General features: G+C 35.4%; 1 protein-coding gene across 1 annotated transcript in view; it reads right to left on the reverse strand.

The window, feature by feature from the left end:
- Window positions 1-3,172: 3,172 nt before the first annotated feature.
- Window positions 3,173-16,412, reverse strand: part of THSD7A (thrombospondin type 1 domain containing 7A) — a 487,115-nt gene continuing 473,875 nt past the window's right edge. The window contains exons 24-28 of the mRNA XM_049894144.1: window positions 15,077-15,172; window positions 11,653-11,735; window positions 11,104-11,314; window positions 8,988-9,075; window positions 3,173-8,367 (exon numbers count right to left, since the gene is read on the reverse strand). Coding sequence (XP_049750101.1) covers window positions 8,283-8,367; window positions 8,988-9,075; window positions 11,104-11,314; window positions 11,653-11,735; window positions 15,077-15,172 — 563 coding nt within the window. The 3' untranslated portion in view covers window positions 3,173-8,282. The remainder of the gene's footprint in view (window positions 8,368-8,987; window positions 9,076-11,103; window positions 11,315-11,652; window positions 11,736-15,076; window positions 15,173-16,412) is intronic.

Raw genomic sequence — 16,412 nt, forward strand, 5'->3', positions numbered from 1 at the left:
GGCCTTTTTGTATTAACCACTCTTAGTCCCTATATACTGCAGTTCATTAATTTCTCTGATCATTTATTCATCCAAAAAGAATTCTTTATGTTTACTATGTGTTGGGCATCTTTTCAGGCAAGGAACAAAAGAGATAAAGGCCTGTCCTCATTGATCATGTGTAGGAGACAGAGAATGACCAAAAAGATATATCAGATGCTATAAAGAAAAGAAGGGCAGGAGGATAGAGAGTGGTGACAGCAGTAATTAAGGAAGGCTTCTCAGAGGAGGTGGCATTTGAGCAGAGACCTGCATGAAGCAAGGGAGCAGCTGTGCCTATATTGTGGGGAAGAGTGTTCTAGATGGAGGGAATAGTAATGGCAAAGCTCTGAGGAAAGTGCATAGTTCTAATAGAAGTCTTGGTTTTCAGTTTCATCTTTTCCACATTACACTGCACCCAAGGGTTAGCATGAGAGAGGGATGAGTATGCACAAGAGCTAGCAAGGACAGAGAGAATATCTAGCCCACAATGGGCTGGGGGTGGTGAGATGGCAGAGGCCATTGTAAGGGCACCAGGGATAAAAGAAATAACTTGTGAGGACATAGAATCCAGCAATCTCTTTTTTATTTACCGCACAGTTCAAAGATGTAGTTGATGGCCCTAAAATTGGGCATCACCAAAATTGCCATTTAACATCTTTTTGTAATAGAATACCAAAACAGCCAACACATATGTGAAAAGATGGAAAGTCGCTCAAATTTGCTAGTAACCAAGGAAACGAAAACAATGAGAGGGATCGATGTTTTGTTTTAGCCTGGATTGGGACTTTTTCATAACTTAAATTGTGACCGAAAAGCTATAGGATTTGCCTTAGATGTTGCAAAGGAGTGGACAAGGGAGCTTTTACAGTGTTTGAAAACAATAACAGGAGAAAAAAAATGAAGCTATTTCCTAGTTTCATCTACAAAATTTAGCTCAATTTCTCTCTCTCTCACTCTTTTCCTGCCCCTCCATCTCTCTCTGCCTCCCTATCACCCAGCCTCATGTTTCTAGGACTATATAATCAAGAAGGAAAATATAGTGGGCTACATAGCAGATTGTTAACTTGGCATGGAGATGTGATGGAGGGAGGTGAAAGCGGAGGGAAGTCACCTGAAAAGAAGAGACTGCAACATCAGAAAGCAGGACTGCATTTATGCGTTTTTGTATGTGCAAATAACTGGTAGTTGACACAAGAAATTGAAATTGAAGTCTATGTTGGCTGTTCTTTGGAATATATTCAGAGTTTAATGAAAGGAATCACTAGGGACACAGAAGTAAGTATATAATGTAGACCTGTCATGGTCATATTTGTGTTTTCAGGACATGAATTGGAGCCACAAAATAAAAAAAATGGAGTTAGCAATTTGACTATAAATATTTAGATATTTAGAAAGAAATATCTGGGTGATAGATTTTTTTTAAAAAAATCCTTCCAGATTCAGCTGTAATGAACAATAAGGAAAATTATCATTGTTTGTTGTGTTCTGTTGAATCGATTTTGCTCGTAACAACCGTGTAGGACGGAGTAGAACTGCTCCATAGGGTTTCCAAGGCTGAAATCTTTACAGAAGCAGACTGCCACACCTTTCTCCCACAGGGTGACTGGTAGGTTTGAACTACCAACTTTCTGGTTAGCAGCCAATCACTTTAACCCCTTACCCATCAGAGGCTCCTTGCTTGACCATTAAAAAAATAAAATAAACAAACCCATTGCCATCGAGTCAATGCCAACTCATAGTGACCCTATAGGATAGAGCAGAACTACCCCATAGAATTTCCAGGGTTGTCATGTTTATGGAAGACGACTGCCACATCTTTCTCCCACAGAGCAACTGGTGGGTTCGAACCTCCAACCTTTCGGTTAGCAGCCAAGTGCTTTAACGATTGTGCCACCAGAAAACCCTACTTAACCATTAAACCAACAAAAAAAACCAAACCCAGTGCCGTCGAGTTGATTTTGACTCATAGCAAGCCTATAGGACAGAGTAGAACTGCCCCATAGAATTTCCAAGGAGTGCCTGAAGGATTTGAACTGCTGACCTCTTGGTTAGCAGCCGTAGCTCTTAACCACTATGCCACCAGGGTCTCCAAATTAAAAAAAAAAAAATTTTTTTTGAGGCTGCAAATCACATTTCTCTCACTTTCGATGTCTTTTGCTCAAGTTTCATCAAGTATTGGAGGCCAGCTGCATGTTTTGAGTGGTTCATATACTAACAGCTTTAAGGGTTCCCTGCTTAATTGTATTTCGGCAAACAGGCATTTCAGAAAATGTCTTAACTGCAAACTGCCTTAGGGCAATTTATCTACTTTGTGCATATCTTTCTGTGTTTGTAATTTGCGAGCTCACTTCCTGGCTTTTTTAGGGAGAGGCCTGCATTCTGACTGAGGGGGTAAGAACAGTTATGCTTCGTTCTAGAATGTTTACCATCCTCTTTGAGAGTCCTCTTTGAACTGAACTGGCAAAATTGTCCATGACAGTTAATCCGGAGGCCTTAGAAAATTTTAAGGTAAAGTTTGCATTTTGGGGACTTCCTAAATTGGAATTGTTATAAAAGGCCCAGAAGAGGACAAAAAAGTATTAAATGGACTTAGGTACTCACTGAAATTTTCTTTTACCCACATCTGAGCAGCAAATGGTGCAAATTAAAACACAAGATACACATGGTTAGAATGAAAATGATTTCCGTGTTTATGTTTGTCAGCAATATAGTTATTTACAAATCACCCATATGAAAATGTAAAAAAGCTTATTACATCTTCACATGCCATCTGTATTAACTGAATAAAGCTTAGTGACATTATTTGCAAATCTGTAGTTAATTGTACATAGACGTTTTGTGCATTAAAAAAGAAATGTACATAATTAAAAATAAAATTACATTACACCATTTACAAAGTAATATTAACAAAAAATCTTAGACAGCTGCCTCCTTATTTAACAAAATAAATAATCAAGGAATTATATTAACCAAAATAAACACATTTGGGGATTATAACTTAGAGAAAGACAGACTGCAAATGTAATAAATTATATTTTACAATGACATACTGATCTCTTCAAATCTCTATGCTAGAAATAGCCGAGAAAAGTACCAACAAGAGAATTTTAATGTTTACATTCTAAAAATAAACACAAATAGATTCCTGAAAAATAGCTGGGCAAAGTTCATTGAGGGTTTAAAGCAGGTAATTTAGAAACTATTGCTTAAAAAGCAACAACAAAAATTTACATAACACAATAATAAAACTGACAGTTGTATTCTAAAGAATCTAGGGAGCTTTGATCACTGAAAACATGATTCCCACAAACAAAAACTCTGCCAGCTTTAAGATCTGGCTTGGGAGATTCATGAAAAATAAAACCACAAAATTAACTTATTCATTTAGCATTTGTTTTTCTCATTTAATAATGCAGATGTAAGCATTTTTTTCAGTGTTCCTGCCAAAAAAAATTATCATATCACGCTGGAAAACAGTCTTTCTATAAAGAATAACTGTTTGCTAGACCCACATCCTAGTTTACGGATACATGGAATCCTGTCTTGCAGCCACGACTATCTGAGGGTAGGAGCAGGTGGGACTGTTATTACCAGAACAAGTAGATGTTTTAGTTCTCACACTGACAAGATTCCTCAAAGATTTATTCATGGGCTGCTGTCCTTTCAATGCCCTCAATCTTGGAGGCAAAATAACATAAGAAACACATTTGCATTTGGTAATACAGGTTAGTTTTCCTGCTTGGAATTTACAAATTGTGAGATCCAGAGTATTTGTGATTCACAGTTCTCATGAATCTATTCAGAAAGTTTTTGCCTAAGAATGGACTCTCCTTTACGGTCAGTATTGAGAAGTGCAGGCCTTCCTTACTGTCTTGTAGGATGGAAAGTGAACAAAGGTGCAAGATGCAGGAGGGAGAAGTAGGTTACTTGGTAGTACTGAAATGGGTACAGGAATTGGCATTTTCATCCAGTAGGTCTTTTTTTTTTTTTTTTTTTTTACATAAGCCTTCCATATCTTTCCTTTCTCCTTCACTCAGCTTTCGCCAGTGCATTCTTTTTAATCAAAATATTTACTCTAAGTGACATTTCACTCTAAGGGAAATACAAGTTTTTTCTCTCCTTTTTTAAAATTATTTATTTGGGCATGCTCTGAGAGAAGTAGACAAACTTAGCTACTTCTGATTCTCTGATAAGAGAGCCAAGTAGAGAGATGACAGCTACAGAAAATCATCATTAATGACTAAGCATATAGAGAGTTAAAAATAAATCTGTGACAGGTGCTACATGCTTGTTGTAAGAATTTTTAAATAAAAAAAAAAAAGAAAAAGAAAACCAAACCTGTTACCATTGAGTTGATTCTTATAGTGACCCTATGAGACAGAGTAGAACTGCCCCATAGGATTTCCAAGGAGCGGCTGGTGGATTCAAACGCCGACCTCTAGGTTAGCAGCTGAGCTCTTAACCACTGTGCACCAGGGCTACGTGACTTTATTTTGAAACACACAAGAATTGAACAGAGTCCTGATAATTATTGCCACCTACCAGAGGGCTGTGGTGTAGTGGTTAAGAGCTATGGCTGCTAACCAAACGGTCGGCAGTTCAAATCCACCAGGTGCTCCTGGGGAACTATATGGAGAAGTTCGAGTGACTATGAGTCACTGCGAGTCTGAATCAACTGGACGGCAACTTTTTTTTTTTTTTTTTACCAGATTGGAAAAATCAAACATCTAGCAGCCTGGTCTGAAACACATATATTACATAAGGAATAATACTAACCACATTTAAAAACATCTAGTGCTAATTTCACTCATTAAACACTTTTTTCTTCTGTTGAATATCTTAGGTACATACGGATACAAAATCCATTATTAATTTTTTACATTGCCTAGCAGAGTGACTTGCACGTAACAATTCAATAAATATTCATATTATTGTAAGTAAATTGTGCTTTGTTATAAGTATTTAAACACGTGCTTTTTTAAAAAAAAATTTTTTTTTTTATGCACTTCTTTTGAAATTAGCTTAAGCTGTACTGTTGTAGCTTTACAAAGGCTTTAAATTTAAGATTATGGTCAATATGCTAGATTAGGTATTGATTAATGAGTAAAAAAACTTTCAAGTGAGATCAGTTAATTCTATATTTTTCCTACTGAAACAGCCCAACAAAATAGTATAATATTGTCAATATTTTTCTTCCTTTCTTTTTTTTTTTTTTAAACCAAACTGACCTTCATACTTACAGAACTACAGTTCTAAGTCTTTTTGGGGCCACAGACTATTATGACTAAAGTGTAAACAGACAAGTTAGTACTATATTCCCTCCTTGAATTCTTAGGATGAATGGGAAGAATAAGGCCAGGATGTATTTAACTTGCTATTAACTCATGCCAAGAACAAAAGTAAGGCCATTTTCATGTTATAAACACTAATATAGTAATCTCACATTTGTCCAAAATAGCCAGTTCCTTCCACTTTTCTAACAAGAGGTCATCTAGTATTCCTTTATTCTAACAATGAGCTTCTTCCAATATGCATCTGTTAGGTCACATTGAGCCCTATCTCCTGCATGTACACAGTGCTGTAAAATGTAATCAATTAATGAATAAAAACACCTTGTATTTTCTTAACATTTTGTAATTACTGATCCATCAGTTCATTTAATTCTCACAATTCAGGTAGGGTGATACCTATGTACCTTCTGGATTAATGACATTTTACCATATCTTAAGTATAGTGTTAGTTGTAACTATTATATTCTATCTGCAATTTCAAAATTGTTCAGTGTTACACACAGCATAAAATTGACTTTTCAACTTAATGCAACAGATTTTTTTCACAACCATTTTGGGCAAACGTAATTTATTTTATTCAATGAGACCAGTCTGGGGATTATCTGGAAGACCCCTCAATAATTTATTGACAGCCACAGTTTTAAGGTTACAACATAATTTTTGCATTCCTCTTTAATAAAACATAACGTGGATTTTATTTTCATTTTTTCTTTGTTTAAATCCTTAAAGTAAAATCTCTTCTTCCTGACCGCCTGTTCACTTTGAAATGATTTACATTGTCTAAATAGTGGAAGTTGAATAAGGAATTAGTGCTTACCGCATTTAATTCTTATTGCAATATGTAGAAATCTTTTCATGTGTGGGGTTATGACATTCTAATAAGATGTCTTTTGTAACCTTTGCAAATACACTAATGAACAGTAGGGGGAGCTCAAACTCCAGTATGAAGGTAAAATACCATCTAATCCAAACACTTTTATAGTAATACGGCTATGTTTAACATAAAACAGCTTGGTAATATGATTTTTAAAAGACTTGAAAACCTAATGTCCTCACCTCCCTCCCCCCATCACAAGTTGTTTCAGTAAATGTTGCTTTATAATGGCACCTTTTGAATTTTCATATGAAAAACTGGCCAAGTTAGATATTGTTCCATTATGCCATTCCTAGGGCTACATCTGTGAAAAACATAGATATTTACAATACAGTGGTAAATTTAATGGCTGTTTCTCATCTTTGAAATTAAATACTGATCATTGTCACAGGGTAAATGGATAAAAACTAAAGATGACACAGTAGAGTTTTGGCATCGAAATAATCTTTAGGTCCCCAAATCTGGCCTGCTAGCTGTTTCTGTAAAGAGAATTTTATTGAAACACAGCCACAGTCATTCTTTTATGTATTGTTTATTGTACATGGCTGCGTTTGTATAACAATGCCAGAGTTGAGAAGTATGGCTAAAAATATTTATTATCTGGCCCTTCACAGAAAATGTTTTTACCCCTGCTCTAAATATTTAATAAAGCCTTGGACAAAATATTTATTCCTCTCTTTTTAGAATTTTAGTTTTTGAAATCACACATTAAATAGACTTCCTCAAATTTTACCAGTGAGAAAGACAAAAGACTATGGATTTTGATATACTGCAGATATTTGAGCTCAAACTGGGAAAGTAAACAAGGGAGAAAGAAAAATCAACACATAATTTTGATTTTTTTAAGTTATAAAAACCATTGATACATTATTTGCTCCATTTGCTCAAAATTAAAAAGACAACCAGCTCCTTTTTTCTTTTCTTTTCCTTTTTTTTAACAAAGATAACAAATATAAAAATCTAGTCATAAACAGCCTTCAAAGTACAATTAAAAACCAACTGGAGGAATCCACCTTTTGAGGGGTTCATGGGTCAGGGACTTCAACACTTAAATACCGCCATGCCGTTGATTCCATAATAGCTACAGCGATGAGGAAGAATGTATACAGCAGATGGAATAGCCGATTCCATCCTGTCGCCATCCAAACTGTACTTTCTTCAGGATACAAGAACTTGCAAACGTCTCCATGACACTCAGCACAGATGTCTTCATCCCATGTGAAAAGAAGCAGTTTCTATGGCGATACCGGTTAAGTGCCTATCACGCTGCACTAATATAGTGCAAAAATGTGCTTTCCACATACCAAAAAAGACACAGGCAACCAGCTTGAAAATCAGGGAACGTAGAAACGTATTAACACGAGCAAATTCGTTTTCCCGACAATAACTGCTATAAAATACTAAACTGGAGGACTCTTTTCTTCTAAGATATTAGTACATGTCCAGCATTCATACTTTGGAGACAGACAAGAATAAAGTCGTATAAATGTTTTTGCCTCTGAAATGCAGGTCAATAAAGTTACCGTCAACCACCAAGACGCTGAATTTATTCAGTGGATTTTCTACTCAGTTTAGAGCCTATCTCTTATTCAGCATTAACATTGCTTATTGAGAAGTACATAATTTGACATGATAATATGTATCATTCAATTCAGTATACATGTTATTATGCTTGACTATAGTATAGTAGAGATCTTGGTATAAACTCTTCATGCTAAAAAGTTACTAAGTGTTAACGCTGCCGACGGAGTCTTCCACCTGGCGTCCTAATCGGCCAATTCCACCACCATATTTTAGAGATAAAAGTGACTTTTCAGTTGGTAGATTTCAGAATAGATCACAAAACTCTCAGAATGCAGAATGTGTTCAACTAAATCTAGAATTCTCAGGGCTGATGGTCTATCTGCAAGTGGTACTGTCTTGGATATTCCCGTTGGTACCATGGTTTTCACTCCTTTCTTTATGATTTTTTTTTTCTTTTTAAAAAAAAATTAAAATGCATTTTAATCCACACAGTTTGAATACCTTCCTGGCCTCTGGATATCTACTACAAAGTCAGAAAGACGAAACTAGTTGTTGCCAAGAAAAGTTGTATTTTACATGTCTGCATCTCCATCATAGGCTAACGTTAAAGGTTTCAGTCGGTTGTTTTGCCTTCTTTGGGGCTTCTTTGGCTTTTTGCTGTAAAAAAAAAATAAATTATAAAAATATTGGGAGAAAAAATCAATCTTTAATTGTAAAACTTATTATTTTAAATGAAAAAAAAAAAAAACTAAACAAATTGATTGACCTGCCATTACCTAAATTCAACCATAAAAAACTCTTCAAATATTTTATTATCCTGTGGAAGATAAATTATTCAAATGGAATTTCTCTACTACTAACAACAGAGGGAACATGATAGGATAACCCTTTACATTTGGCCAGAAACCTTTATAAATAATACATATTAGGAATTACTATGATATCTTTCTCCAGGAGTAATTTGCTATGAAAAAATCTATAGTTCACCAGAAACCATATAAAGGAATGTTCTTTTGCATAACCAAGAAGAACATACTTGAGAAGATGACTTGGAGCAGTCCTGACTCATCTTTGGAAACTAAATGGCTCAGATTTGGTAGTTTTAAACCATCTAAGACTAAAGTCATGTTTATTTTGAACTTGAGATTAACACTAAATAAATATGGAATACTTATTTGAGACATTAGTTTGCTAATTCTCTGTTACAGTCAATTGAAAGCCCTCTGAAATAGACTAATTATATACCCCTTTAGATTTTGAAATATTTAAACACTTACCAAGCTAGATAAATCATGGAGACAATAAAGATAAGCAACACAAATGCCCCAGCTGCTACACCGTAAACCCAGGTCTTTAGTTTCCCATCTAGAAGAATGGATATTAGTCATTAATTTACATTAGTCTGGTATATATAAGACAGTGCTTAACTATGACCAACGACCAGCCAAATATGATCAAGTCCTTTCAAAACCCCAAATGAATATTGCTTAGGCACAGTTAATGGTTGATAGAAAGCTGCTATTATGAGTTAGATGCTGCTTCTTTAAAGAGAAATTATCAATGAAAACTGGATTGGAAAGTAATAAATAATGTTTGAGTTCAGATCTCAAACTATTCTGTCTAAACTGCTACTGCTTCATATCTGGACTTTACTTAAAACCCAATATATGTGGACTGTGCGTGTTTGCTATATAAACAATCTGTTCTCAGATTTTCATTTTATTTTGAAAATAGCAATTATAAGAAAAATAATGCAATTTAAAGAGAATTCTACAGTCTAGAGTTTATTGAGTTATTTCTATATCAAATATTGCCTTTTAAGTATTTTTGTGTTTTGTTTTGTTTTGTTCCACGTGAAGTGAAGGTGAATAAAGTTAACATTTTTTAGAATTAAAAACCTTTGATCTAGTCTGCACTTAGAGAGTGCTTTAAAACTGTTTTGACAATATTATTTGCAAAAATAACCAAGCTTGATTACACAGAAAAGAATCTCTAACTTTTTTTCTCACCTTTTCTACTTCATGAGATCAGACATGACAGAAGCTGTTCTTGTTTGATTTTCTGGTCTAGTTCTCTTTGAATTTCTCAGTTTTATGCTCAGAATAACTTCACACAGAAGAAGATACTACTAATGGCTTCGCCTAACTTAATTTGATTCACAAATCAAGGCCTCAGGGATGATTAGGAAAAAATAGAAAACTTTTCTGTAGTAAAGAAGGGGACACCTGATAAGACCTATATATTTACATTTTGTTTAAATCTGTACGGCTGTCTAAGGGTATCCAGTCAAAATCAGGGAGCGTATTGAAGCAGGAAAGTATTACCAACTCATTTAAAAGTTAGAATGATTTGAGCTTTATTTTTCTGGCAGAATACATTGTTACATACTTGTTTAATAAAGGAAGCCTCTTTTGGGGTCATCCTGAAGACACAGTAAAGTATACTTTTTCTTTGATGTTCCCCTGTTATTTTTGTTAGTGGGCATATTGAATGAGGAGTTTTTTTTTCCGACCATGAAAAACTTTGCTGGTTCTCACAGTTTAGGGATCTATCCTGTGGGAGCACCAAAAAGTCACTGACTAATTAGAGAATGTCCAATTACTCAAAGCATTCCTTGGGAAAATTAATACCTATTAAACAACATTAGCATTTCTGACCACAAAACCAACCCACTGCTGTTGAGCCGATTCCAACTCACAGCGACCCTATAGGACAGAGTACACATTTCTGAAGCTTCCAAAATAAAAGGCCGTTATCTTTTTAGAACTGAAAAGACAAGGTATATTACCCTAACTAAAGATTATTCGATTGTTCCATCAGATTTAGTAAAGTTATTTAGCTATCTTTCATAGAAAATGTGTGATGTCTATAATTTACAGCCATTGGTAGTATAGAAGACAGAAATTACATTAGTATTGGAGCTGCCAAATGCCCCCTGCTGCAGACCTACATTACTGAGGTTCCCATTTAAGTTCAAACGATTACCCCTTGGTGTTCAAAAAAAAAAAAAAAATCCTTGAAAATCTTGATAGTCTTATTTGTTTCAGTTCTGAATGGCAATACACTTTTCTTTTAACTGATTATTTTCATCCTCAGATTTCTTTGCTCCAAGTGAAATATTATACATATAAATTTAGGTCCAAAATGGAAAAAAAGTACTATCTTAAAACCTTTCTCAGAAGAAAGTAATTTCATTTCTGCGAAATGTGAGCATGAGTGCTTATTTCATAATAGTAAAAATAATTATAAAAAGAATACATGGCAATATCAAAATATATATAGCTAAAGTAATAAATCTCTCATATAGAAATGTTTTTTTTTCCCCCCAATCTTTTGGCATTGGCTAATGGTATAATCCAAGAACTCGACATCCACACTGTCTAACCACTTCACCTGGCCCAAATGGCTGTAGAAACCAGGTCCTTCCCCGTCCTGCTGGGTTAAGGGAGGGTTGGGTTGGATGCACTGCACGACTGGTTTTCACATCTCCTTTTTTGTCCTCCACGGTGGGTATCACCACCACGGGGATAAGTGTGCACTGCTCAAGTGTACCATAAGAAGACATGACTTCCGTGTACCCTTCTTCACAACTGCATGATCTTGTCTGCAGGAGAACAAGGAGACGTAATGCTATGCATGATCTCTGACAGCATGACAACACAGCTGACCTGAAGACAAGGCTTTAAAGAAGTATTGCTTTGGGAATTTGCTACATGCAATTTTTGTCTTTATATTAACAGTACACAATTTTAGTACTATATCTAAAGCTATTCTAACAATAAAAGCAAGTGCACTTAGAACTGTTTATATGGATAACAGAAGAGGTGAAAAAAGAGAATTTTTATGCTTCAAGACATGCTTGTTTTGGAATGGACTGCAAAAGAGGTAGGGGGGTGACAAATGACGAAGATGGCTGGTCCATCCTAATGAGTTTGCACATACCTCGCTACAGTATGAGTGGGGTTGAGTACACGGGGGATGACATGACCTGTCGGCATCAGGCTGGCGCACCACTAGGCAGCCCCCTGCAGAACAGAAAATCACATTTTGACAAATAACATCTCTTGCTATGATAAAAATACTATGCTGTCATAGCCTGACACTTTGAATCCTGAACCACTTTGAGGATTCCACTGATTCTCTGACACTGGTTAGCTGTGAAATATTTGGTTAACCTTGACCACTTTATTTAGAAATCTGAGGTCCTTCCTACCTGAGGGAGTGGGGCAGGGCAGCACAGTGCCTGGCACTGAGTAGGCGTTCAAGAAACATTTGTGGAAAGGAAATAGCTGTATAGTTGCTTTGAAAAAACATTAACTGTATACAAGCAATTTCTGTCTACAGTTCCTGCAAATAAAAAGCTGATTTAATTTTCTTTTAAAGTTAAAATTCTTTCTTGGTTATGGAAAACAATAGTTTTCATGTCTCTTTGAAAAGATAACTCAAGTTTATGTGACCACCACATAAATATATATTTTATAATGCATATTTCTTTAAGAAAAAAATCACCATGCCTGCTAATTCAGGATATATTTAGAGTACAGCAAAGAAAACAAATGCAGTTACTAAGTGGTGTGTTTGCACTATTGTTTTAGCTTGACATTGCAGCTATTTATCTTTCTTCTCTCTTCCTTGTTTTCGAGTACGGTAGCAACTATATACAAGTTGTTATCAGTAAGATGAGAACAGATGTCATAAAGAAGTAATACTGGTGATGTGGAAGGAACTATAATTTCAAATCATACTTGTTCTGTTGAACAGAAGTTTAGCAACTTTTCCCCTTTATTTATGGAATTGATGACCCTCTGGAATTTAATTAATGCTGACTAGTGCTAATTCTTTGCCTTATTTCTTGATATTATGAACACAAATACAGAAAAATTATGGAAAAGCCATCATTGCAATTGTAGTTAGGAGTCCATTTTGAAGTTATTATCATTAAACATGAAGAAAAATGAAAGCAACATCTTGAATTTCTTATAAGGACAGCTATTCATAAAAGTAAAGCAACTGATCAAGGAAGACAACATACTTTACATGATTTTCTATTTCTCATATAGAATCTCATTTCTCCTAAAATATGGAAGAATAATGTATAGAGAGTTTTTCACAATTTATTTCCATATTGGCTCTTTTGGTGTCAAACAGCATGAGAAAAAAATTAGGTATTTTTTATATTGAAAATATGATTTTCATGGGTAAGTCTTTTAAAATTGGACTTACCTTTGATTTGGGGAATAGCCCCAATAGCAGTGGAAAAATCACTTTTAAAAATACAGAAGAGGCAGAAAAATATTATTTGAATCCATAATTGGAAAAAAGAAAATATTGAAAACTACTTGGACCCTCTGAAGAAGCTGTAAACCTTTCTCTGAAAAGTTTAAAGAAGAATGAGGACATTCATTTCTAAGATCTTAGCTGAGTGGATGACTCCCACAACCCCTTCCGGTTGAGAAAGGCTCTGCTTCCCTGCCCAGGGCTTTTTTCATTCCATAGCTCTTAAAGTGGTGGAGACGGGATTGAGTTTTCTCCCAGAAAATATTGTGAGAGGATGAAGCATTCCATGGTAGGTGTCTTGTCTTAGTTATATATGCATCCACTGGGAGTCACTATTATCAAGGGTTTCTTGCTAATACAGCCTTCTTGATTTTTACAGATTTTTTCTCGTGTATAAAGTCATGTCTTCCCAAGAATACAACTTGACATCCCGCTCCACCTTTCTTAGGAAGAAATGAGTAATTAGATTTGAATGAACCCAGGTACTTTAAAATTCAATAAAAAAGTTAATGCTTTTCAAAAAGCATATTGATCCCACTTTCTGTTATTTTATGAAAGCTGAATTTATAATTGAACGTTATTCACAGACACCGAAATGCACATTACTTTTTTTTTCCGTAGGAGGGTCAAAGCAATGGCAGCCAGTCAGCAGGTCCCCTGGAGAGGTTAATTGTCAATATTCATGCTGTTGCTATGCTATGGAGATTCCTGTAGACTAACTAGATCTATAAAAAGAAGTTATTTTATGGGAGGCATTGGATTTTTCCACAACCCATCCGTCAGTTTGTTGTACTGTGGTGGCTTGCAGGTTGCTATGATGCTGGAAGCTATGCCACGTATGTCAAATACCAGCAGGGTTGCCCACGGTGGAGAGGTTTCGGCAGAGTTTCCAGACTATGACAGACTAGAAAAAAATGCCTGGAGATCTACTTCTGAAAATTAGCCAAGGAAAACTTTATGGATCACAACAGAACACTGTTCAACTCGCTTGCTTTGGACACGTCAACAGGAAGGGTCAGTTGCTGGGGGAGGGGATCATAATATTTCATGAAGCAGAGGGCCGGTAGGGGTGAGGGAACTCCTAGGGTAAGGTGGACAATAGCTGCAATAATGGACTTGAACATGCTAGTGATTCTGGAGATGGAGAAGGGCTGAGCAATGTTTTGTTCTGTTGTACATAAGGAGGCCACGAGTCTGAGTCAACTCAATGGCAGCTATCTATCTACTTATCTATTAGATTTTGGGGTCTATGTGCCTGAGGCTGAGGTTGTGTTTCTGACCTTTGTTTTTTTCTAGGAAATTTGCAGGATGGTTCACTACATACCTGGAGATAGTCTCTTCCCCACGCAAGAGTTCTTTGGGATCCCTTGCATTTACTGGGCCCAGGAAAGGAAACTTAGTATTTGCAGATTAGCATAGTTCTCTGGGATATACTTGGGTCAGAGGATAATCAAAAAGAGTTCTTCCTTTAGGTTTCTTCTTTGGATGCGTAATAACGTTTGTTTGGAACCCTAGCAGGTGAGCTGCTCTGATGATTTGGAGTTGAGATTTACTACCAGGTCTTCCCTATTTTGCGCATGGTCACTTAAAAAACTACAGTTTAATTAAAAATTTAATTAATAAAAACTCTAAACCATAGATTTCTGAATCCAACCACGATATCTGGACTCGTAAAAACTCCCTTTGTGCTATTTTCAGTTTGCACTTGTACTGCCTTCAAGGCACAGAAGCAGACACAGTCAACAAAACACTTTTTTTTTTTAAGTAGTGAGTTATTAATACAGAAAATTTCTAGGTAAAACAATCTGAAAATTATTTACTGATAACACTCCCTATTAGAGTTAGTATTTTAATTAAGTTCTAGCAGCAATATCTGAAATAGCAGGGTGAGAGAGAATTTGAAACATTACACAATAAAAAAAATTGTCATCGGTCACCAGACAGGTACACACCTCAGGTGTCCTGAATGCGGACCTGGTGCTGAGCGCTGAAAGAGTATTTTTCTGTTCCCTTCATTATTTTCCTTAACCAATTACATGTGTGTTATAAAAAACGTCCTTCAAACAACAAAGGGAAGTGGAAGGCTTACCAGTTACATTTACACCATCTGACCTTTGACACCAGACTGTTCGGGAAGAGCCCTTCCAAGCACTGGCCATCCATTTATACTCATAACACTGGCCATCTGTGTGGACACAATAAACAGAAGCATTCTGTTTCCCAGAAGGACAATCATGGGGATAAAGTGCTAATCAAATATTTATGAACTATTGAAATGTGTTAAGAACTACATCTCTGATGATTCAAATATCAATTTATTATTCTCAAGTTGATATAAAAATACTACAAAATTTTAGATATATACCTAAACCCCAATTGATTTTCCAGGTCTGTTGCCATACTATCTGATGTGAACCTGGACTTTTAATTCAACTTTTTTTTTTTCAGTATTTTTCCCCCATGTGAGCATTTAAGGCTAACATACAGACAAGTGCAAAGAATAGTAAGAAAAAAAAATCAATTACGTGATATGCAATTTTAACAAATATTACCATTTAGACATATCTGCTTTACTTTTCTTTTACGTGATGAATAAAACATAGCAGATAAATTTGATGTTCTATTGTGTTCTTTCCTGATCTGCTCTTCCTCCCTGTGTCCCGCCAATAAACACTATTCTGAAGATGATGTATGCCTTAAGTGCTCATGTTTTTTGTTCTTTTAATATTATATATATACTGAAGAGTATATGTTATAAACAGTATATATTATATATATGTTGTTTTTAGTTACCATCAGGTTGATTGCTACCCATGGCACCCCATGTGTGCAGAGAACTGCTCCATAGGATTTCTAAAGCTGTGACCTTTTGGAAGCAGACTGCCAGGCCTTACTTCTGAGGCGCTTCTAAGTGGGTTTGAAACTCTAACCCTGTGATTAGTAGTCCAGCTCTTAACTATTTACGCCACCCAGGAATTCTGTATATTATCGTATATATATTCTAAGTAGTCTTAAATGTTTTAAAAATGTATCATTTTTGATATATCATTCTGAAACAATGTCAACGTTACAGATGAGATAGTAAGACTAGAAAATAAAGTAGGAGTTGGGGATATTTTACACACTTTTTGTTCACCCAACTTTGTATTGTTCATATAAATAGGATTCTTTTGTTTTGGTAAAACTAATAATTAAAGCCATTCGAGTTTTAGTGTGTGTGCATGTGTACATGCATGTTTGATAAGAGACTTGAATTTTTAATAGCTATTTAGAAACAATGGTTTAGGCTTTCTCTTACTTCTTGATAAATTCTAATATTCTAAATTGCCTGTATTTAAGTTTTTACAGTTATTAGCCAAAATTATTCACAGAAAACTTAATTTCCTAGACTCTATTCTATTTGTAGTCATACTATTTGTGTCTTT

The sequence above is a fragment of the Elephas maximus genome, chromosome 8, assembly GCF_024166365.1.
Source record: "Elephas maximus indicus isolate mEleMax1 chromosome 8, mEleMax1 primary haplotype, whole genome shotgun sequence".
NCBI classification, from domain to species: Eukaryota; Metazoa; Chordata; class Mammalia; order Proboscidea; family Elephantidae; genus Elephas; species Elephas maximus.